Source organism: Chamaea fasciata, unplaced genomic scaffold, assembly GCF_029207755.1.
Source record: "Chamaea fasciata isolate MVZ Bird 193981 ecotype frontalis unplaced genomic scaffold, bChaFas1.0.hap1 SCAF_20, whole genome shotgun sequence".
Taxonomy (NCBI): domain Eukaryota; kingdom Metazoa; phylum Chordata; class Aves; order Passeriformes; family Sylviidae; genus Chamaea; species Chamaea fasciata.
In genome coordinates, this window is record NW_027094105.1 from 2,321,224 (window position 1) to 2,344,289 (window position 23,066).

The window sequence follows — 23,066 nt, forward strand, 5'->3', positions numbered from 1 at the left end:
TCCTGCTTCTCCTGGGATGGACAGCAGAGAAACCTGGGGTGGGTCAGTGCTCCCAGCTGGCCCTGGGGGAAGGAAGAGGAGGGAAAACAAAGGCAGAAAGAAAGGATGGAGTTTCTCCTCATGTGACTCCAAGCTCTGAGCTTCTGAGACAGATCCAGGGAATCCCCTCTGCTGGAGAACCACTGTGGGAAGGAGCTCAGAGTGGGGGTCTGGAGGACACTCAGGGCAAAAGGAATTGTGTGCTGCTGCAGGGAATTGCCTCTGGATGGCAGCTCCCAGTGTCAGGAGCTGGAAAAGAGAGAAGGCTCTGGAGAAAAAGAGGGAAAAATCCTCCCCATGGCTCTCAATCCCTCTGTCCCTCCTGCCTGCTCCTGTTGTTCCGGGCTCCCGTGTGTCAAAGCTTGGTAGCTCCTCCTGCCTTTCCTGATCCATTGGTTTTCCTCAGACAAACGCTCCCTGCCTGTTGCCAGCAAGGCAAGAAATCCAGGGAAGAGCTGTTCCCCAGCAGCCTCTTGGAATGTGCCAGGAGCTGTCCCAGGGGATGGGGAGATCAAACCAAACCAACTTCAGCCCTGGCCAGGTGTGCTGGGATGGGTGGGTCGGGATTGGGTTGAGCCATTCCCTCCTGCCAGGCTGGAATTAACCTTCTGGATTTGTTTCCATGCCCTGAGGCCACTGCTTGGTGCTGGAGGTGAGATTCCCACGGGGATGCTTAAAATGTGGGGATTTAACCCACTGCTGGATACTTGCAGTGGGTGGGTTGGAAGGACACCCTGCAAAGATGTCCAGGTGGGAATGAGGTGTTGATTCCTGATTTTATTCCTGATTTGTGTCTAACGGAGGCTGGGGCTCTGCTGTTCCCATCTCCAGTCTCACCTTCATTGATGCACCCCTGTTCCTGCCACCCCTCCTGACTGCTGTGCCAGGTGAGCAGATGCCCAGAGGAGGAAAAAATCCCAGGAAAAGGTTCCTAAGGAACTCATCCAGGTGTTCACTGACTGTTGTGAGTGGGTGCTCACACACCACGTGATCATCTCTGCTCTCCAAGATTCTCCAAGAGATGTTGCCACTCCCTGAGCTGCATTTTCCAACAGCAGAAGGGAGTTTAAAGACTCTGATACTCCTTGTCATTCTTTTCCCTTTTAAAATAAGAAATAATCAAAGCACGAAATCAGCGAGGTTGGAAAAGACTTCAAGATCTTGGAGTCCAACCATTCCCAGCACAGCCAAGGCCACCACTGACCGTGGCCCCAAGTGCCACATCTTTTAAATCCCTGCAGGGGTGGGGACTCCCCGGTGCCCTGGGCAGCTTTTTTCAATGCCTCACCACCCTCTCCACGAATAATTTCACCTTGACCTCCCCAGGTGCAGCTTGAGGCCGTTTCCCCCTGTTCCATGGGAAATCAATTCCTGTTCATTTCTCAGCCAAGGCCCTTCCCCACTGACATTCTCCCTGGCTGCTCTGACCCCACGCAGGTACTGGAATTCCCTGAGGAACCTGGTGGTCTCCTTGCTGAACTCCATGAAGTCCATCATCAGTTTGCTCTTCCTGCTGTTCCTGTTCATCGTGGTCTTTGCCCTGCTGGGGATGCAGCTCTTTGGAGGACAGTGAGTCTGGGGGTTCTCTGCTCTGCCTGGGAGGGTTCACGTCCCTCATTTCAGGGCTGGGGAGAGGGAGATAATCCCTGTTCTGGTGTTCTCCCTGGAGCTGGATTCTTTCCTGAGGAAGGCTGTCCCCAGGTCAGAGCTCCTCCCTCACCCCATGGTCCCCAGAACTGAAACAGGACTGGTCCTGTCCTGCTCCTTTCCCTGATAACCACAGTGCCATCTTACTTATCCATCTGGAATATTCTCCTGCTGGAAAACGCAGTTTTATTGGATCTGATTATTCTCATTACAAATGCCAGCAGTGATGAATTTTGCAGTAAGAACCGTCACAGTGTTACCATTTAAACTCCAGCCTCACTTCTGAACTGAAATAATGGAATGGTTTTGTTTGGTCTTTTATTTTCCCAGTCAATCCCTATCTTATCTTTAAAAGACTAAAAAGGAATTATCTACGAAGAGACTAATTTCAATTTGGGCTTTTACACTTGAGGGTGAAAACTTCCTGGAATGGTTCATTCTGCAAAATCATTGGAAATTTGGATTGTTCATTTTAATTGGGGATGAAAATGATTTTCAAAGAATCAGAATTTTCTCTGGGAATGAAATTGAGTTTTTGCTGATGGTTCTGTTAAGCACCTTCAGAGATGTTCCCCACTGAGCTTGCCTGGGGTGTTACAGCCAGGTGGAACAAATGCTGCTCCCTGGCTTGATTTATGGGGTGTTAAAGAGTGTTCCAAGGCTGCCTGGAGCTGCCTGGCCCTCCCTGCTCTGGTTTTTATTTCTCCCTTCTCTCCAGGTTCAATTTCCAAGATGAAACTCCAACCACGAATTTCGATACCTTCCCTGCTGCCATCCTCACAGTCTTCCAGGTAAAGCCATTCCTTGTCCTGGGGCAGTGTTAGAATTGAAATTCCTGGCTGTTTCTTCCTGCTTGGGGAGGGCAAACAAGTCCCCAAAAACCTGGGGAACTTAGGAAAGGGGAAATGCTTTTCCTTCTCATGGGTTTTACTTTGCTGACCAATACATGCGTCACTAAAAATCAAAATAAAAATCCGTGCTGTGGTATGGAGGAGAACTAGAACAAAAGATTTATTGCTGGGGGGAAAATGCCAATAAAACAGATATTTCAGTGCTGAATGAATATCTGTGTGTGCCCAGGCTGTGCCACTTCTGGGTGTGCCCTTTGTGTTCTGCAGCCCCTGCCCACGGAGTTGCAGCTCTGGCAGATGCAATGGTTGGATTTAAAGCCAAATTTTGCAGCTGTTTGCTGCCTGTCTTTTTTTAAACAACAACAATTTAAAATGGTTTAAAATAATTTAAAAAAGAATGAAAATATAAAATAATATCTTTAATATTATTTTATTATTTTTTAAAATTTATTTTTTATTATTTATTAAACGATATCTTTAATATTATTTAAATAATAATAAAATAATATAAAAGAAGAAAGAAAATAAAATAATTAAAGAGTGTTTTCAGGTGTTTCCCAAGTCCGGAGGGTTGGGGCTGCTCCAGGTGCAGGTGACCCCCACAGATTTCCAGCCTTGTCCTGCACAGTGTGGGCTCCCCGCACATCCAAACTCCCTCAGCTCTCAGCAAGGTCTGGCTGATGTATTTCAGTGTCACGACCTGAAAAAGGAGATAAAAAGGAAGGGAAGGGGGGTGATGACAATTTCTGGATGAAGACAGAAAAGGAACCTCAAGGAAAACGTGTCCTGTGGGCTCTGCAGGAGCCACTGCCCAGCTGTGAGGCAGGTTCAGTGCTCACCTCACAGGATATTGCCCATCACGGGGGATTTGAATTTGCATAAGGTTTTAGTGCTGATCAAAGGAGACAGGTATTGCCAGGGAGCAGCTCCGGATATGAGCGATGGGAATGTTGGGGTTGGGGCTTTGGGACTGGAGCTGCCTGTGGAATACTCGGCTGGAAAATTTCCTGTTGGTCCTGAGATAAATACGCTGCACCGTGGGCTGGTGCGGTGAAGGAAAACACACGGGTTTAAGGCATTTGTCTGGAATGTCAGAGGTAGGGATTGAACCCAGCAAAAGCCATCAGCCCTGGATTGTCTGTGCTGTCCCAGAGGCTTTTCAATACCCTCCGCTCTCCTTCCATCCCTAAAATTCCCTAAAACTCCTTCCCTGAACTGCAAACCCCAGGTCAGTGTTTGTTCACCGTGGGGTTGGGATCCCTTTCCAAGCTTTTTGTTGATAATCTCAGCCAGGCTGAGCAGAGCAGCATCAGTCAGAGCCAGCATTCAGTGTGCTGAATGAATCAAGTCAGATACACGCTGCCCACCCCTGCCACCTTTGGAGAGCCTCTGTGTAAGAAGCTCCTCAAACAAACTCCTCTGCCCTCTGCTTTAGCCCGTTTTTATCCCAGCTGGGTCATGGTCCTGTCACTGGACACCCAGGATGTGTTTTGTCCACTTGGCAGCTGGCTGGGCTCAGCCTAAATTCCCTCCTCACACATTTATCTCTGGCTCCCGAGGAAGTCCCTGGGAGCTGAATGCCCAGCTGTGAATCCTCAAACTCCACGCACACAAACAACATCCATGGGCACAGAGCCTCTGGAAAGCAGAGCTCTGTGTCAGGCACCTGTTCCCTGCTCCCTGATTTCCTCTGGAAATCCTCCCGGGCTGAGCAGAGGAGTGGTGACGGTGGGAATGAGGAGTGGCGGGATGGGAGCAGAGCTCTGCCCTGTCCCTGTCTGCCTGTGGGTTGATGTCAGAGCACTCTGCCTGTGGGATCTGAAGTGCGGCTGATGGGATTCAGCCTTCCCTCAGGCATCCCCCTTCCCCTGCAGCCCCTGGAAGCAGCACAATCCTCTTCTGTTCCTCTCCCACCCCTAACCTGCTCATTATGCCGTTAACATTTCACAGCAGCTCTTGACAGCTGCTTTATTCCATCCCCTGGTGGCTCCTCAGTCTCAAACAGTGAGATGCACTCAAAATGTTCATTTGGGGCAGCTGAAGGCGGTTTGCAGCCCAGGGAATACCAAAAGGCTTCACCTTGCTCCCAAGTCCTCATCCTGTGCCTCTCCCTCTGCAGTGCTGTCCTTCCCTCTGCTCAGAATCCCTTACGGCACCCCTGAACAGAGCTGGGAGAGCAGAAGGAATGTCATTAACTGCTTGAGGACAGAGCCAGCAGGTCCTGGATCCTCCAGGCTGCTCCCTAATTACTGAGTAATTCCTGCAGCTGATGAGTGGCAGTGGGAAGGACACCAGCTCTTTTTTCCAGGGCCTCAGGGAGCATCCCCAGCTTGTCCAGGCAGCCTGCTTAGTTTGGATTATTTCTCTCTCTGCAAAAGCCCCACAAAACATCTTGTTTTCCCCTTGAACTTTTTGTTCCACTCCCAAATAATCCAAAAGTTGGGATTTTGAACCCGAACCCTTTAGGACTTTGTCATACCTGCAAATCCTGGTCTTCTGCTTGGGAATAGAAAAGTTCCCAGTGGTTGCCCTTCCCATGAATGTTTGTGCTATCAGAAATCCCTTTATGGCTATTCCCAGAAAGCAGGAGCAGTTGTGAATTCATGGAAACGCTGCGAATGCACATTTGTGGACAATACTCTGCATAATTGAGTGGCAGGTTTGAAAGCCCAGAGCCCTGTTCCATATTCTGTGGTGTAAATCCAGAGTAGCTCCAGCAGTGTTGGGCCTGAATCCCGATTTTGGAATTATTTGAGGCTGAATTGTGCATTTGGGAGAGGAGTTGGTGTCTGCGCTGGGTGTCCTTGTGTCTAGACTCGCTCTTAGCCCGGTGCTGTCATCAGCACCATCCCTGCAGCCAGAAATTTCCTCTCTCTCAGCAGCTGACAGCCAGCCTGGAATTTGCAGCCTGGAATTTGCAGGCTGGAATTTGCAGTCATTCCAAGCACTCTGTGTGCAGGTGGAACCCTGTTACTACAGCACAGATGAGGCTTTGGGCTTTTTATCATCTTTCTTTTTGGTTGTTTTTTTTTTTTTTTTTTTTTTTTTTCCCCAGTTACTAAACCCAAAGACAACTTCTTGTTTAGCAATTGGATCTCCACATCCCAGTGTTTTAATGCACTAAAAGTGGTCATTGCTTGGCTCTGCCAGGGCAGGCAGAGGATGTGCTGATGTGCCCAGAATTGTTGCTGTGTGTCCAGATTTTGGTGAAGGAAGGAACGCCAGGCAATTCAGACTGGTGCAAAATGAGCAGTTAGCGTGGCGAGGCTTGTTGGAGCCTTGTGCACTGATTAGTTTTCCTGTTATTGCTGCATTTGTTAATTAGCCCTGGGTCGATAATCAGAGGTGCAGCTCTGTGCTTGTCCCTGCTCAAGGACAAGGAGGATCAGAGTCCCCTTCAAGCTGTCCCCTGCTCTGTCCTCACTCACACACAGAGGTTGTCTCTTCTGTTTAGGGATTTTTTGGGGGGCTTTGTGGCTGTCAGGGTCAATCCTGGGGAAACTGAAGAGGAACCCGAGGTGTTCAGGTGCCCAGGAGGGATGTCCAAGCATATTCCAGCTGCAGGAAGGCTCTGCCAGCCCTGAGGAGCAGGGCAGGGGTGGCAGGAGGTGGCAGAGCTGCTGCTGCCATTGCAGTCCCTCCGTGGGGACAGTGAGTGAGGGCTAGGGGAGCTGAGCTCGCAGGGAGGGCACGAGAGGGGCTGGCACTGGCAGGGCTCCCACTCAGGGCACTGCTCTGGGAGCTCTGGGTTTTGTTGGGGCTGTGGGAAGGGCCCTGCACGGGACTGGTGAAACCTGGGACCCCTGAATGGCTTGGAAAGGGAGAGGGGAGAGAGATTTTGCTGGGAATGAAGTGTCAGTGTGGATTTTGTTTTCTCCATGTGTGAGAGCCCCTGCTCGAGGTGGGCAGTGACCCAGAGGGGCAGGGCAGGGTCACCCAGTCCAGTCCCACCAACCCCACCCTGGGCATCCCTGGAGCGCTGTCCAAAGGCTCCTGGAGCTCTGGCAGCCTCGGGGCCGTGCCCATTCCCTGGGGAGCCTGGGCAGTGCCCAGCACCCTCTGGGGGAAGAACCTTTCCCTGCTCTGCAGCCTGAGCCTGCCCTGGCCCAGCTCCAGCCCTTCCCTGGCTCCTGGCCCTGTCCCAGAGCAGAGATGGGAGCTGCCCCTCGGGAGGAGCTGCAGTCCCCGGGGAGCTCTGCCCTCAGTCTGCTCCAGCTGGACAATCCCAGTGCCCTCAGTCTGCTCCTCATGGGCCCCTCCAGACCCTTCCCCATCCCCGTGTCCCTCCTCTGGGCACTCTCTCACACCTTTAGATCTTTTTTCTGATATTGAGACACCCAAAACTCCCCCAGCATTGGGGGTGAGGCCACCCCAGCCCAGAGCAGGACAATCCCATCCCTCCCCCACCTGGTGATGCTGTCCCTGGTGTCCCCAGGGACATTCCTGGTGGCTTTGCTCTGCCTGGCACCCCCGGAGCAGTTGCTGTGAGTGACCCTGTCCCTGTGGCTCCCTGCAGATCCTGACGGGGGAAGACTGGAATGCTGTGATGTACCACGGGATAGAGTCGCAGGGCGGCGTCCACTCGGGAATGTTCTCCTCCATCTACTTCATCGTCCTCACCCTCTTTGGTAACTGTATCCTTCCATGGTTGTCCTTGGTGGCACGGGCTTTCCCAGGCTGCCAGAAATCCTCAGTTATCCCTAGATTCTCCCAACCTTATCCTTTAACAGCCAAATTATTGCCGTGGCTCTGCTCCTGACAGCACTGGAGGTGAGTTGTCCGGCTTGGTGTCACTTTTCTTAGGGCAACGTAAGAACTTTTAATTTAATTCAAAGAAATTTCGTTTTGGTTGCTGTGTTTTACATTGAAAAGGTTCTGTTCAGAGTGAATTTGGATTGTGGGAGAAATAATTGAGGGCAGGTCAGAGCAGGACCTTGAATATCTTCACAAACAGTTTGTTTTTAGTCAGGGGAGGGTTGAGATGGGTTTGGCGGAGAGGAGTGGATGGTGCCTGTGTCTAGGGCACCTTGACCAGCTGTGCTGGCCCAAATGCTCCAAATTATCTCATCATCATAATGCTTAAAATTTAATTCTGGATCTTGGGTGTCAGGTTCTGGGGGTGTTCAGTGTTCCAAGCCTGGGCACAATGAAATGTCTGTTCTGTTCTTCTGGGAGATGGAATTCTCTTGAGGGTAACAAGAAACTGGGAGTTTTCATCCCCCCAATGTCCCAGGGTGTCTGCTGGGAGGGGCTGGTGTGTCCCAGGGCTCCAGGGAGGCAGGGACAGTGTGACACCGGGCTGGGGTTTGGGAAGGGAGGCTGTGTTTTATAGGAATCTTCTATTTTATACACAAACAAGCAAAGCAGCTCCTGATGGAGCAGCTGGGTGTGAAGAGGAGAGCCAGGAGGGCAGAGGGGCTGTGGTGGCCCTGTCCCTGTCCCAGTGGTGGCCAATGCTCTGTGACAGTGCCAGCACCAACCAGCTCCAGTGTCACTGGTGTGAGGACACGGCCCCGAACTGCACCAGGGGAGCTTTAGGCTGGATACTGGGGAGAAGTTCTTCCCACAAAGAGTGGTTGGGCATTGGAAGGGGCTGCCCAGGGGGGTTTGGAGTCCTTGAACACCTGGAGGTGTTTGAGGAAAAGTTGGATGTGGCTCTGGGTGACAAGGTGGTGTCAGGTCTAGGTTGGACTTGATCTCAAAGGGCTTCTCCGGCCTAGTTAATTCTGTGATTGTGATTGTGTGATTGATTCTGTGGTTGATTCTGAGATTGGTTCTGTGATTGTGTGATTCTGTGACTGACTCTGTGGCTGATTCTGTGATTCTGTGGCTGCAGCCACGAGCCGTGTGGAGCCAGAGGGATCATCCCTAAAACAGGTTCTCCAGGAATTGTGGCAGAGCCGAAGCAGCCCCGACTGCTTTGTTTGTTCTGCAAAGGGGGATGGGGACACCCCAAAGGGGGATGGGGACACCCCAAAGGGGGATGAGGATGCCCCAAAGTGGGATGAGAACTCCCAGTGCTGCTGCTCCACCCAGGAGCTCCCATGAGGATTTCCCAGCCTTCTCACAGGTTACATCCCTGCTTTCCTCTTTTCCTGGGAGTCTCGTTTGGGCTGGAGATGGAGGAGAAAGGGAGGGGTGAACTGGGGGAAATACTGGGGCTGAAGACAGAGTTCCTGCACGAATGGGCTGCTCCAGCTGGAGCGGAAGTGACAAAGCGTGCCATGGGTGACATTGGTGCCCATGGATGGCACAGCAGCGCTCCAGCCCTTGGGCTTGGCTGGAATTCTCTCCTTCAGGGACAGGAAAGGGGAGAGCAGTGGCAGCAGTGCCTGTCACACCAGTGTCCCATGGGATTGATCCCATTCCATGGTAGCCAGGCTCAGACCTCCCCTCACAGCAGCCAGCACGGCCCTTCAGAAACACCAGGCTGGAAAACTGGGTCAGTGGAGAGTAGGGAAGGAGGGAGAGCTCTAAATCCTCCGAGCTTGGCATTTGGAAATGAGATTAAGCTGTAATCAGGCTTGACAGCACAGCTGAGGGAGAGACTTTTCACCTCCGAGCTGCCAAGATCCGGCGTTTTTGAGGAACGGGGCATTAATTCCCTTCCTCACCTTTAATTCAGACGGGACTTCTCCCTTGTCCTTTGCTTTTCATTACCAGGGAAGGAGCAGAGGGTGTTCAGGAGGAGGGGATCTGCTGGCCCTGCCGTGGATTTGGGATTTGGAGAGTGGGAACCTTACCCACCTTCTCCCTAAATCTCATCCTGGCAGGTGCAGCTGTCTTGTTTTCCCTTCTGCTGCTGAGGGATCCAGGGGCGCCTTTCCTGAGTCCCTCCAGACATCTCCAGTGCCTCTCCCATGCTCTTTGCCCACAGCCCCGTGCTGGTGACTCCTCGAGCTCCTTGGGACATCACTGGGGGTTTAGGAGGGAAGGAGGATGTGCCAGGTGGGATGCTTTGATCCTCCCTGAGTCCTGCAGGTTGGGATGAGTTCGCTGCAGGGGAGGTTCTGTGAGCACAGAGAGAGGGGGACAATTGGCTGACTAACAACACTCAGACTTCTGGGATGTCCTGGAAGTTTTTTGTTGGTTTTTTTTTTTTTTTTTTCACCAACTTCTGAAGTTTTCCAGCTTTAAAGAGAAGCTGTGGCTGCCCCTGGCAGTGTCCAAGGCTAGGCCTTGGAGCAGCCTGGGACAGTCTGAGGTGTCCCTGCCCATGGTGGAGGTGGAACAAGATCAGCTTAAAGGTCCTTCCAAACCGTTCTGGGATTCTGCAATAACCTCAAATACTCCCCTGCCCTGGAGGTGGTGGAGTCACCGTCCCTGGATGTGTTTAGAAAAAGACTGGATGTGGCACTCAGTGCCAGGGTTTAGTTGAGGTGTCGGGGCTGGGTTGGACTCGATGATCTTGAAGGTCTCTCCCAACCTGGTGATTCTGTGAATTCTGTGAAATACTCGGAGCTATAAACCTGAGAGACAAATCTGTGAATCCCTATGGAGATTTACATCCCTGTTAGAGAATCAGAGGCCTGGCCTGGCTAGTCTTGGTAGAAATTTAGTCTGAGAGCATGAAGCCATTCCCGGGGAGCTTGTGAGGGCCCTCCTGCAGCACCCACAGCCCTGCTGGCCTCAGACCCTGCAGGAGGATGAGGGGTTAAAACTCTCCCGTGTCTGTTTCCCGTGGGAATTGCAGCAGCAATGCCTGTGCTGATGTCTGGAGCAGCATTTCAGTCAGGTCAGGGCTGTTCAGCAGCTTTGCTTTGGATGCTGGGAGTGAAGCAGCAAAAGGGATTTATCCCTGGGAAGAGGCTGGGCTGAGTCCCTTAGCAGGGATTTCAGTCATCAGGAACCAGGAGCATCTAAAAATCAGCTTTAGTTTGCCAGAAAAGAACATCCTCTGCAGGAGGTGAGATAATTATTCATGTCCATGATGCTGCAGGGTTAAGGACAGGTGAGTCAGGGTGAGGCACCCTGGGGACACCTTCCCAGGGAGACCCCCAGAGCCCAGCAAACACCACAGGGACACCCCACAGAGAGCACTGAGAGCTGTGATCTGCTTCAGTGTGATTAGAAACATGGAATCATAGGACATCCTGAGCTGGAAGGGTCAGCAGGGATGATTCATTTACAATAAACTCATTATTAGATTAGATTAATGTGACTATACTGCTGTATCTTGGGTTTTCTGAATGATCTCCCTCTACCTTACAGAACTTCCTCCTAAAAGCTTTAAAATGTTCTTTTTTTTCTTTGCAATGTGGGGTTTTTTTTTGGTTTTTTTTTGGATTTTTTTTGTTTGTTTGTTTGTTTTTTTCATTTGTCAAGTGAGGCTTTGCCATCCCTCCCCACATGGCTGAGACCTAATTTCCTAAGTGGGACTTTTTGCTTTTGTTTCTTACTGATTTTGTTTTCTTATATCAAAGTCTGAGCCCTTTGGGATGCTGAACTTGGGTTCCTCTGCTGGGAGAGGTTTTATTGTCACCTTGGGAACTTTGCCGTTTGGCGAGGCCACTTTTAAGAGTTTGGGGGGCTGGGATGGGTGATTTGGGGTCAGCTGGCCAAACCTGCTCTTTTCAAACCTGAGGGACTCATTTCTCCCCCCAGAGCTGCTCCAAGTCTCTGTGATTGCTCCTTTTCCTGAGGAAGAAGGGTTGGGATGGTGCTGGATTCTGCTGCTGCTCATTGCTCTTGGAATCCATTCTGGGTTCTTTGAAGCCATTTGCTTTTTCAAGGGATCACGGCAAGGAAAAGTTTGTTTTTCTAAGAGAGAAGTGTCTCATGTTAACGTTTCCATTTCCAGGGAGTCTGTGTGGAACCAGAAATGGTTTAATGAAAGTTTTATGATCAAAGCAACAACAGGATTTGGCCCATTTTCCAGGAAATTACACCATGCCTGCCTTCACTGTTAGCCACTTAATTGATAAATTGAGGCATCTGTTGAGACAATAAAAAGAAAGGGACAAAAAACTCCAAGAAAAACTGCAGAGGAGCCTGAAAAGAAAAGCAGGAGCTGCCTGGAGGATGCTGCCCTTCCCTGGCCAGGCAGGAGATGATTCCTGGCCCCAGGCCCTGCCTCATCCAGTTACACAGCCTGACTTTGGGAGACATTTGGGAATGCCCCAGCTCTGCAGGGAGGACTGAGGGACCTTTTTTGGGGCAGAAACACCCAAATCTGCCAGACTGTGTCTGCTTGGAAACGGATCAGGCCAGGCTGATCTGATAAAAAGCAATTAATTCCATTTCCAGGGTGTTACAGGAGCCACTTCCAGCGGGTGTGGGAGGCAGGGGTAGGGAGGCAGTTCTATTGCTGAGACTTTTATTCCCAGATAGGAGGCTTGGAAGTGCTTCCAGCCTGTTGGAAACACCCCAGAGGAAAAATCCCAGGAGCCCAGGGGTGCCCTCAGCCACGAACCCTCACAGAAAATGGGGGAATGAATGTCTTTGTAAAGGACAAACCTGGCTCTTTGTGGGAAAGGTGATGATTCCAGCAGCGTTTTTTCCTGTTCTGTATCCTGGGATTGAGGTGTTCCACTCCCTCCTCGCTGTCCTGCTGGCACGGAGGAGGGAGCAGGTGATGGATCCCATTCCAAATTTCCCTCAGTCCCTGAGGAATCATCTTCCAAGGGGAAAAAACCAGGAGAAAAGCTGGTTCCTGGCTGGAGAACCCCCAGGGCTGTGTGTCCATGCCCTGCAGGGTTTGGCAGCCAGGGAGGATGCAGAAACCTCCAAAAGGATGAATCCAGCTCCTGCTGTCTCAGGGCTCCAGGTCTGCTGGGCTCCCAGGCTCTGGAGACACTCCCTCAGTGGGAATTAGAGCTGGGAATGACTGGTTCTGAATCTGGGCTGAACTGTGCTTGGTAAAACCCTGGAGAAGGGAAGCACAGGGGCTTTGAGCTGCTGCTTTGGGAAGTTTCCTGGTGCCGTGGGTGTGGGACAGGGCCCTGCAGCCCCCGAGGCAGGGGGCAGCTCCAGGGACACCGGGATTGCTGTCTGGGAGAGCTGGATCACCCTGCTCCCCTCCTGGCTCCTCTGGGTGCTCCTCCAGGCAGCCTCTGAGGGATGGAGAGACATGGGAAGGGCACTGAGGGCTTCCCAAAATCTCCCTGCGGGCTGGCAGTGCCCTCAGAGTTCATCCCTGGCCTTTCCCACCCTCCCAGGAGGGATTTCTGCCTTCCCCCCCTCACCATCCTCACCCCAGTCCTGCCCTTGCCCTTCCACCCCACAGCTCAAGGCAGGGGAACATGGACCTGGGAGAAAATCCCAGGATGGTTTGGATTGGAGGGAACCTCAAAGATCACCTCATCCATGGGCAGGGACACCTCCCACTGTCCCAGGGTGATCCCAGCCCCCTCCAGCCTGGCCTTGGGCACTGCCAGGGATCCAGGGGCAGCCACAGCTGCTCTGGGCACCCTGTGCCAGGGCCTGCCCACCCTCCAGGGAACAATTCCTGCCCACTCTCCCATCCAGCCCTGCCCTCTGGCAGTGGAAAGCCATTCCCTGTGTCCTGTCCCTCCATCCCCTGTGCCCAGTCCCTCCCCAGCTCTCCTGGAGCCTCCTGCAAACACCTGGATTAGTTTCCTAAACTCCCACAGCCCTTTCCCTGTGTTTATGGCCCATTCCTATCTGGAGGAGCAAACAGAGCTCTGGGATGAGTGACTCTCCTGTCCCCAGGTGTGTGCAGGAGCCAAACGCGTTTTCTCCTTGGGAGGGGAGAGTGCTTCTGCCGCGGTTTTCCCCTGTGCAGAGGCAGCTGATTTATCACTGCGCTGGGGCAGTTTTGCAGCCACAAGGCTGGAATAACAACAATAAACTCAGCCAGAGCTGAAATCATTAAGTGGAAAAAATGAAAGTAAACTAGGAATAGCTAATTCCAGGCCAGTGTTGTGTCTCGGTGATGGAATGCAGAGCTGGGCTGGCGTGGGCACTGCCCTGGCTTAGCTGGGCTCTGGGCTGGGCTTAGGGGCTGTTTTATCAGCAGAACTCATTTATGGGGCTGAGCTCTGTGTGGGGCTCAGCAATTCTGGGGTGGCCTCACTGCCACCCCAGTTCCAGAGGGATAAGCCAGGATCGTTTCCTCCCAGCAGCAATGACCTGAGATTCATTTTCCCACACACTCCATGACTTTGTGCAGCTCTGTGTATAAAAAATGTAAATGTTGGCTTAAAGTGACCAATCCCCTGCAGCTCCACTGGTTGTCCTTTTAAACCAGAGGGGGAAATGAGGGGGAAATCTGCATTTGTGGGCTGGAGGGGCGGAAAACCAGGAGCTGTGGTGCCTCTGGGAGCAGCAGGAGGTCCCATCCTGCTGCTGATGTGGTGAAGCCCCTCAGGTCCTGTCCCCTCTCCAGACAGGGGCTGGGGACACAAATGTGGCTGGGCTGCAGGGCAGCTCTGGGCAGGGATGGTGGGAAAACTCCCAGGGATCAATCCATAAACCAGCAAATGGGGAAAGGGGAATGACTGCTATCTGTGCTCTGTGGAGAGTTTTTCCTCAGCTGCTCCCAAAGATACTCTCCTGAACGTCTTCCTGGCCATCGCTGTGGACAACCTGGCCAACGCCCAGGAGCTGACCAAGGTAGGTGGGACATTCCAGGGAATGACCATTCCAGAGCTGACCAAGGTTGGTGGGACATTCCTGTGCCTTCCAGGGCAGGGGGGACACCCCGGGGTGTCCCCTGGAGCCCTGCTGCACCTCTGCTCACCAGTTTGCGCTGCTGAGAGGTTTATTCCCCTTCAGAGTTCTTTATTTCAGGTTGCAGGGATTATTTTCTATCTGGTTTATCCCGGAGTGGGCATTGCTCAGCTCACGTTTTCTGTTTCCAAGAGCAGAGGAGAAGCAATTAACAGGATTTTTTTTTGGCTGATTGGAAGCTCAGACAGGAGCAGATTCAGGCGTTGTGGTGCTGCTTTTGCAGCTCTCGTGACCAGTTTGCACTGCTGAGAGGTTTGTTTCTTCCCCTTCAGGTTGCAGGGAACGTTTTCTGTTTCGTTTGGTCTCACGCTTTGTGTCCCTCACCTCGCCGAGGTTGGTGATGGATTAAAGAATTCAAAATTTCCAATCAGCTCCAGGCAAAACAATTTGCAGGGGCTGTTGTGAGCACTCAGGGGAGATGTTGGGATATTCCTGCCTCTCCCCAGGTGTCAGAGAAACCTGAGGCAGAAAGGCAGGTCCTGGCAGGGCATGGCAGGGACACTGATGTGACTTTGCTGGATGCAGAGAGCTGGATGTGGACACAGATTCCTGGTGGGGAATCCCCTCTGGAGAAGGTTTTCACTGGAGCATTCCCCAGGGAGAACAACTCGGCCCCGGGGCCGTGCAGGGAGGATGGGGTTAAAAGTCCCCCCCAAATCACCACAAAACCTGCAGATTTTGGGGTAAAATATCCCCCAAAACCCCCAAGATTCCCAAATTTGGGACCCCTCAAACCCCTGTGACTCCCAAATTTGAGCCACCACCCTCCTACCCCCCAACCCACCCCAGAACCCCCAAATTTGAAGTAAAGTCCCCCCAAATAACACCAAAACCTCCAAATTTGGGGTTAAACCACCCCTAAACCACTGCTGAACCCTCAAATTTAGGCTGAAATCCTACCCCAAACCCCTCAGATTTGGGGTCAAACCCATAAAATCTCTGCAGAACCCCAAAATTTGGGGGTTGGGTGTTATTTGGGGGGATTTTACCCCAAATTTGGGGGTTCTGGGGCGCTTGTATTGGTATTCGGGTTATTACAGAGTTTGGATTTCTTGGCGTACTCAGGTGGATTTATGAGGCGAAATAAGGAGGTTTTTGCCCAGTTTTAGCTTTTCTCCCCCATCCCTGTGCTGCTGCCCTGGGCACTGGTCACAGTGACCTGCTGGGGGCGAAGGCAGCAGCGTCCCCGTTGGGCTGGTTGTGGTTTATAACTTTAATTTCTTTACTCCTGCAGTGGCACAGCTCTCTGCCCATGTGCTGAGGCGTGGCTGGCTTTGCTTTCCAGGGAAAAGTGCAGCAATTCATGATCCTGGATCCCTGGAAGTGTCCCAGGCCAGGCTGGAGGGAGTTGGAGCAGCCTGGGACAGTGGGAGGTGTCCCTGCCCACGGCAGGGGTGGCACTGGATGGGTTTAAGGTCCCTTCCAACCCAAACCATTCCGTGGTTCTGGGAATTTGCTCAGTTCTGGAAGAGCATCAGGCTCCTGGGATGTGATGCAGAGTGGGGGAAGAGACACAGAGGGATGATGTCCCCTCCTATCCCTTGCCTGTCTTAGAGAATCTTCACAGTCAAGGGGTGCCCATCTTTTTAGTGGAGGACACACAGTTCTGCACTTGTCCTCTGGGTTTGGGAATGCCCTTCCTCTCTCCCGGTCCGTGCTGTGGGAGGTGCCCACGGCAGGGGTGGAACTGGGTGGGCTTTAAGGTCCTTCCACCCCAAACCACTCCATGGAATGGTTCAAACCCCACAGAGATGTGGTGCTCAGGGTTGGTGCTGAGGTTTGGGGGTGGATCTGGCACTGCTGGACTGGATCTCTTTTCCAGCATTTATGGCTCTTTGGATCCCCACTGCAGCTCCACGCTTCAGGGACACGGAGATTTCCCCAAGTTTCCCACCTTCCTCCAGCTGCTGAAGACCAAACCTGCCAAATGTTCCCAGTCAAAAAGCACATCCCTGGTGTAGCTGAGCTGCTCTTTGCCACCCCCCCTTTTCCTGCAGGACTGCCTCCAGCTCCCAGCTTTTCTGGAGCTGTTCCCCAGCACACCCTCCAAACAGCCTGGTGGCTCCTAGGTGAAAACGAAATGTTCCAATTCCATCTTCTGCATCCCTCCTCCCTCGAAATGCTGCTCAGGGCTGTTATTTTATGGCTCTCTGTTGTTTTGGATCTTTTCCCCTTTTTCTTTAATGGGATTTTTTTTTCCCTTTCAGCAGCTCAGCTGTTTCTGTGCCCACAGAAATCTCCAGCCTGGAGGCAAAGATCCTCCCAGATTTGTGGGCATCCCTTGCACGTGCTGAGAGGGGGGATGAGGCCCAGCACAATTCTTGGATGATGAAGCTCATCCTCCTTCTTTCTTAATCCTTTAAGTGCTTTCTTGTGAATATTTCAGCAGCTGACAGGGAGGGTTAGAAACCTGACTTTGGGGATGTTTATAAAGTCTAATTAAATATTGATGGATTCAGCAGCGTTGCCAAATCGTAAAGCTTCTCCAGAAACTCTCTTGGGGATATTTTTTTTTTTCAGTTTAATTTTATTTATTCCCACCCCCCCCCCAAAAAAAAAAAAAAAAAAGTCACTGAGGCTTTCAAAAGAAGAGGAAAAAGCTAGAATTGGATTAGACACGTACCTGGAGAATGAGGGATTTCCTGCTGAGTAAATATGATCATGCAAGCCCCCAAAATGGCCCAGAGATACAAGGAAGTTACTCAGGAGTCAGTTGGTCCCAGGAGACTTCCCTGACATTTATTCTGTGGAATTAATTGAGATCAGTGCTGAATTTCATGTGGGAGAAGCAGGAGCAATTGAAATTGCCTCTGTTTAGGGGAGACAGAAAACTTTCCTGCCTCAGGACTGGAACATTTCAACATTCCCCACTTCTGGATGCTAATTTGGATTTCTTTATGTGGCATTTTGACCATTTCTGGGCTCGGTGACCTGTAAGAGAAATTCTCAGAGCTGGGACTATATTTAACTGCAGCTTGATCATCCCGTGGCTGTTACAGAACTCACCAGCGCTCAGGAATGACTCATTTTGGGGGAAAAAAAATAAAGATTCACCACCTTTGCTTTCAATCTATAAAAAATCTGCTCCCAGGTCCCTCTCCTGCTCTTCCTGTTCTGGCCTTGCGCTGACTCAAACTCTGCCAACCCAATTTTAGTGATTCCTGAGAACTCTCCTGAATCCCTCTGGGTTCTCTAACCTTTAGTTTTTGGGGTTTTTTTTCAATATATCGACAAGTTTTTCTTCCTGTTCACTTATTCACAGTGGACTCTACAATTGCCCCCGAAATTTGCTTTTCAAGTCTCTCTGCTGATGATCCAGAATGCCTCTGGTGACATCGAGCAGCTCCTGCTTCGTCCCCATTAAACTGGAGTGTAAAACCACTGCAACTGAGGCTTTATTTTCCTAAATATCTTCAAGCGGGAAGTGTTCTCTCATCTCTGTCCACTGCCAGTGATCCCTGAAAAAGCAGGATAAATACATGTGCGAGGGATGGGGGAATTTGATACAAATTTGTATAAAATTGGATATAAAGTGTATATATAATGCATAATAACATATATATATATAAATATTTTTAAAAATAAAATTAAAAATTAATTAGATTATTAATATATGAATTAAATATCGATATATAAATATTTTAAATTGTCTTATATATTTATATAAATATATTTTTATATAATATTATCAGTATATATGTATAATATATATACACATATAATATATATTTATATATTTATATGCATATCATATTAAAAATTAAAAAATATGTATGAAAATACAAATTTATATAAATTTGTATAAAATTCTTGAGGAATTCCCAGAAATTCTGGACTGAAGGGAGTGACCAAACCAAGAGCTGAACATCCATAAATCCCCCTCCTTCTGCTCCCTTATGGAAAAGGCTTTAACTGGCTGAATGTGTGAAAGAAAATTCAGTGTTAATGATGCACATCATGATGGGTGGCACCAAAAATGGGTTTTACCCCGTGAAAAATTGATTTAAATTAAGATTTAGAGCCCTAGAAAACAGAGAGGGACATAAAGCAGGGATGTCCTTATGGCAAGAGCTTTATCTGCACCTGCCCCTGTGAAATGGGGGGGACAGTTTGAGCTCTTCAGAGCAGGAATTTTAAATACCAGGTTAAAAAATTAATTAATTTTTGGAGTTATCTGCACGGAAGGAGCTACAGAGACGTTCTAAAGCAAACATCTGCTGAGGACTGGGCTGGCTGTGAGTGAGAACAGCTGCCTTTGGCTGCTCCTTTTAGGAGATCAGATCCAGCAGAATTCCAGAGGCACTCGGGAGAATGGAGCAGAAGCCACAAATTTAAAAGAGGTTTTACAACCTGCACCTGGTGCTTTAGGGACAGAGAAAGGAAAATCAGCAGCCTTTGGTTTTCAGGCTGCTGGAGATCCCTCAAAGGAAGAAATAACTTGAATGTACCTGGAGGATGAAAGGAAAACCTGAAAGATTTTTTTTTTTTACTGGGGTCTTTTTCCTTTTAAAACTTGTGTCCCGAGGGTAACATTTCTGCTGGATTGGGATGGGTACAGTTAATTTTCTCCACAGGAGCTGCTGTGGGATTTGTGTGGAAAACAAGGATTTGTGTTGAAACCACTCCGGGATGTTTTGTTATTGCTGAGCAGCCAGCCCACAGAGCGCAGGGGGGAAAGCTGAGGGGCACCAGGATTTGGGGACACACAGCTGGGACAGCTGAGCCCAGGGACATTCCAGACAGAGTGACAACATCTGTCTGTCCCAGTCCTGTTCTGTGGAGGGAGCTCTGCTGTCCTGGGGATGCCAAAACCTGGGATGGGAAATGTGGAATTAATTCCTTTCCCTGCTTGTCTCCACAGCTTTTTCTTTCCCAGTGAAACTGAGTTTATCCCAATCCATGGGTGCTTTGCCAGGATTAAACCAAACCCCCTTGATTTTCAACGAGCTCCCAAAGCCTTGATAAATTTACTGGAATTTGGCAGCTGAGAAATATTGACTTTGTATAATTGCTCAGCAGGTCTTTTATTCAGGCCTGGTTATAGACTTGCAAATATTTGCAAAGGGAAAAAAAAAAAGAAAAAAAAAAGAGGAGAAACTTATACGGTAACGATTTTTTAAATCAATTTTCCTTTTTTTTTTTTTTTTCTTTTTTTTCCTTCTGAAGGAGAAAAGGAAAACAGTCTCCAAATGAGTTCAGCTGAAGCAAATAGCACCAAAGGCAGAGCGAGGAGCTGTTTATGCAGATGGAATTCAGGGTGGATAAATCTCTATAATTTCCTATCCCAAGGCTGGAGATCTGTCTGCTCTCATTATTCGGATCATGACTCCTTCCAGCATCACCCTGGGGAAGCAGAGGCAGACCTGTGGCATTCCATAAAGTCTGACAGAAGAGCCTGTGCCTGCTCTCAGTGTGGTTTTCCCTGGCTTTGTGAGATGCTGGCCGTGCTACCAGAGCTCTGTGCTTACCCTGCCATGACTTGACTTTGTTTAGGTTAGAAAATTCCAGGAAAGTTCACCCTTGGTGCCCACTGAAGGGGAACCAGGCTGTTTCTTTGGGTTTTGCTCTCACCTCAATGTTTAAGATCCTTAAATTTTGAATTTTTGAAATTTTTCTTTGTAAATTTTTTTTTAAAATTAAGACTCTTAATTTTGAGTTTTAGTGGTGCTTTTCATGTTGGGTAGGAAGAGAGAAATCCCAGTTCCAATCTTCAGGCACTTCTGTGCCCATCAGAGGTTAAAAATCCTCGTGCTCCAGGGAAATGCAGGAAGCAGGAGCAGAACCCTGCTTTGCTTTACGAACTCCGTTTAACATGGTTCGGGTTTTGCTTTCTGAGGTGGGTGTCAATAACTGATGGGAGCAGGACCAGTCCCAAACCCATTGACTGGGTTCAACCCAAGCACCCGTGGATTGGGAGAAACTCAGTTTAATTGGGAAAGAAAAAGCCGTGGAGACAAGCAGGGAAAGGAATTAATTCCACATTTCCCAATCCCAAGTGTTTTATTGTTGTTTCAGAAAAGTGCCCTTGGCAGGAGGTCAGGAAGGGTTTGGGGGCCTGTCCGGGTGTTCCAGCAGGACATTGGCTTTAGCGGTTGTTACATACACAGCTCTGGGATAAATGGGGAATCCCACCTGGAATTGGCCCATTCCCGCTCAGGTCCCTCCTGCTCCCTCAGAGTCTCCTTCCCCAGTGCTGTGTGCTCAGAGGAGACCCAGGAGAGTCAAAAAACTCTTGACCAAACCTTGCCTTTCTCACCTCAACTCGTGCCAGACCTGGGGCTCCTTGCAAGAAAATCTGCCCTAAATTCAAATTCCTGTGTCCCTGCAGCACCTCAGTGGCAGCCACCCCTGCCCCAGGCCCTGGGGAGCCCTGCTGGTTGTTATTCCATGATTTTATTCCCTGATTTCTCTTGCTTTTGTGCCCCAGGACGAGGAGGAGATGGAGGAAGCCACCAACCAGAAGCTGGCCCTGCAGAAGGCCAAGGAAGTGGCAGAAGTGAGCCCCATGTCTGCAGCCAACATCTCCATAGCTGCGTAAGCACCTTTGATTCCTTGGGAGGGAATTCTCATTCCCCGGTGTGTCCGTCCAGCTGCAGCATCCCGGGGGATCCGGGGGCCCTCCTGCGCCACTCACAGGCCAAACACTTCAGTGCTGAGCACTTCATTAGGAGTTTACTGAAGGGTTTATCTCAGTTTGGTTCTCTTTCTAATGCCTCGTCTTTGAATAGTTGTATTTTAGGAGGATTTTTTTTTTTCTAAGCTGTCCCAGGATAGATTTCACCAGGTGAAATGTTAACATCCCACTTTGGGTTTTTAATGAGGAGAGGGGTGTGTGCACGGAAAGAACTGTTTATTAATGATCTTGAGAATTCACATGCTCAAAGGCATCCTATTAAATAGCTGGAAAATGGGCTTGAATTCCCTTTCCTTGCTGTCTGAAAGATCTGGACGGAATAAAATGAACTGGTTTGGAGGTAGGAACATCCATTTGGAATTCTCAGGTGCCTGGATGAGGACAAGCCCAGAACCCTCGGAAAGCTTTGCCTTGGGCCCAACTTTTCCTGGATCCTAGAGGTGCAGAAATGAGGTGGAAATACTTGTCCAGGTTCCTGTGTTTGAGGCATCCCTGGAAATATCCAAGTGTTGGATGGACTTGGAGCAACCTGGGAGAGTGGAGGGTTGGAATGGGATGGGATTTAAGGTCCTTCCAACCCAAACCATTCCATGATTCTGTTCTGGGATACCTCGCAAGGATTTGCTGAAAAGGTTCCTTGAACTCTTCTGGAATTTCAGCATCAGCACCAAAAAAAGTTTGGTCCTGCATTTTACTGGGAGCTGCTGATGTTTTCCAGACTCCTTTTACAGGGGAGACCTCCAAGGGCTGGAGAAGCTCAAACATAATAAAAAGAAATTTCCTGCTCAATTTCATTGGGAAAAAACCTGAACTGCAGCCGGATTCCTTCGGTGGAAATCTCTTTTTACTGGGACTTTAATCCACTTTAGCAAAGACAAAAGGCCAAGTGGAGCCAGTTTGTTACATGTGAAGGAAAAGAATATTAATAATTTGCCCATTTTATTCTTCTTACCATTTTATTTTGTCATTACTGCTGTAATCAGTTCCTATTTATGCTCTGGCTGTTTGATAGTTTTAAATACCACTTTTTCCTTACAATTATTTTCTGGCCAGCCTTGAAAAGAAGTCAAATGAGGATAATTGCTCCTGCTCTTTGATGAATTTCTTGGTTCTGGTATTTTAAAATGCAAGATGATGATGGTGCTTATTTGCTTCTGTTTTAATCAGAGCGTTTTGCATGGGAAGATTTCTTAGAAATCAGCAGAAAAAAACCTCAAAAACAACTCACTTCCATGGAGCTGAGGTTGAAATCACTCAAAATCACCTTTCCCCATGATTTTTCACCAGGTTTTCAAAAGCACAAGGAGAGTTTTGTGACAACAATTCCAAGTGAGGACAAAATTGTGGGTTTTTTGCTTCTTTTGCCTCAAATTGAGTCTTGCCTGCCCTGTTTGTGTGAAAATTCACGTGAGCACAGTGAAAAGGATGGTTTCCACATCTCCCCTGTGACACCTCCTCGGCCCTGCTGCAGAGCCAGGCTGAGCCCCCCACGGCCACTCACAAAGCTCACGGGGCTTTGCTTTGGGGAAAATAAAACAGCATTTAGGTCCAGAGGTTGATGCCCAAAGGGATGATGCTCTGGAGGACCAGGCAAGGGAAGAGTCAAGAGTTTTTGGGAGATGGGAACAGGGGCTGCATGGATTGGTGGCTTGTGATCCATGAGACTCAATGAATCCATGTCAAAGGAGTTTGTTTTATCCATAAATCCTGGGATATTCTGATTTGGGAGAGACCCACAAGGATCAAATCCAGCTCCCAAGTGAACAACCCACACAGGCAGGGAATGTCCATCCTCAGGGAGCTCCAGAGGGGCTTGGCAGCCTAAATCTTGGATAGGGGCGTGGTTTTCAGCCCCCATCCCTTGGATATCTCTCCAGTACAGTAGGGCTGATTTAGGAACCTTTTGGCACCCAAATCCACCCCAACACCTCATTTCTCCTGCTCTTAATCCCCACGGTGCTCTGAGGGTGGAGCAGATGTCGTGACCACGGCAAGTCCGGGCAGATCAGATCCAGAGCTGGACATGCCAAAAGTGCTGGGTAGTCTTAAAAATGGGATTTTTGGCAAATGGAAATATCACCAGAAACCAAACCCCTGTAAAACTCGGGTACAAAGAACTGAGACTCCATCCCCTGTAGGATTCAGTGAGCAAGGCCTGGGAAAACTGTAAGGCTGGCTCTACCCAATCAATTCATAGTTGTACT

The 23,066-nt window shown here is 49.7% G+C and overlaps 1 protein-coding gene across 1 annotated transcript in view; it reads left to right on the forward strand.

Annotated features, from left to right (window-relative positions):
• CACNA1B (calcium voltage-gated channel subunit alpha1 B) overlaps positions 1-23,066 on the forward strand; it is a 298,701-nt gene that overhangs the window by 181,474 nt on the left and 94,161 nt on the right. Inside the window, exons 15-19 of the mRNA XM_066201321.1 lie at positions 1,477-1,608; positions 2,405-2,477; positions 7,054-7,171; positions 14,044-14,111; positions 20,656-20,762. Coding sequence (XP_066057418.1) covers positions 1,477-1,608; positions 2,405-2,477; positions 7,054-7,171; positions 14,044-14,111; positions 20,656-20,762 — 498 coding nt within the window. The remainder of the gene's footprint in view (positions 1-1,476; positions 1,609-2,404; positions 2,478-7,053; positions 7,172-14,043; positions 14,112-20,655; positions 20,763-23,066) is intronic.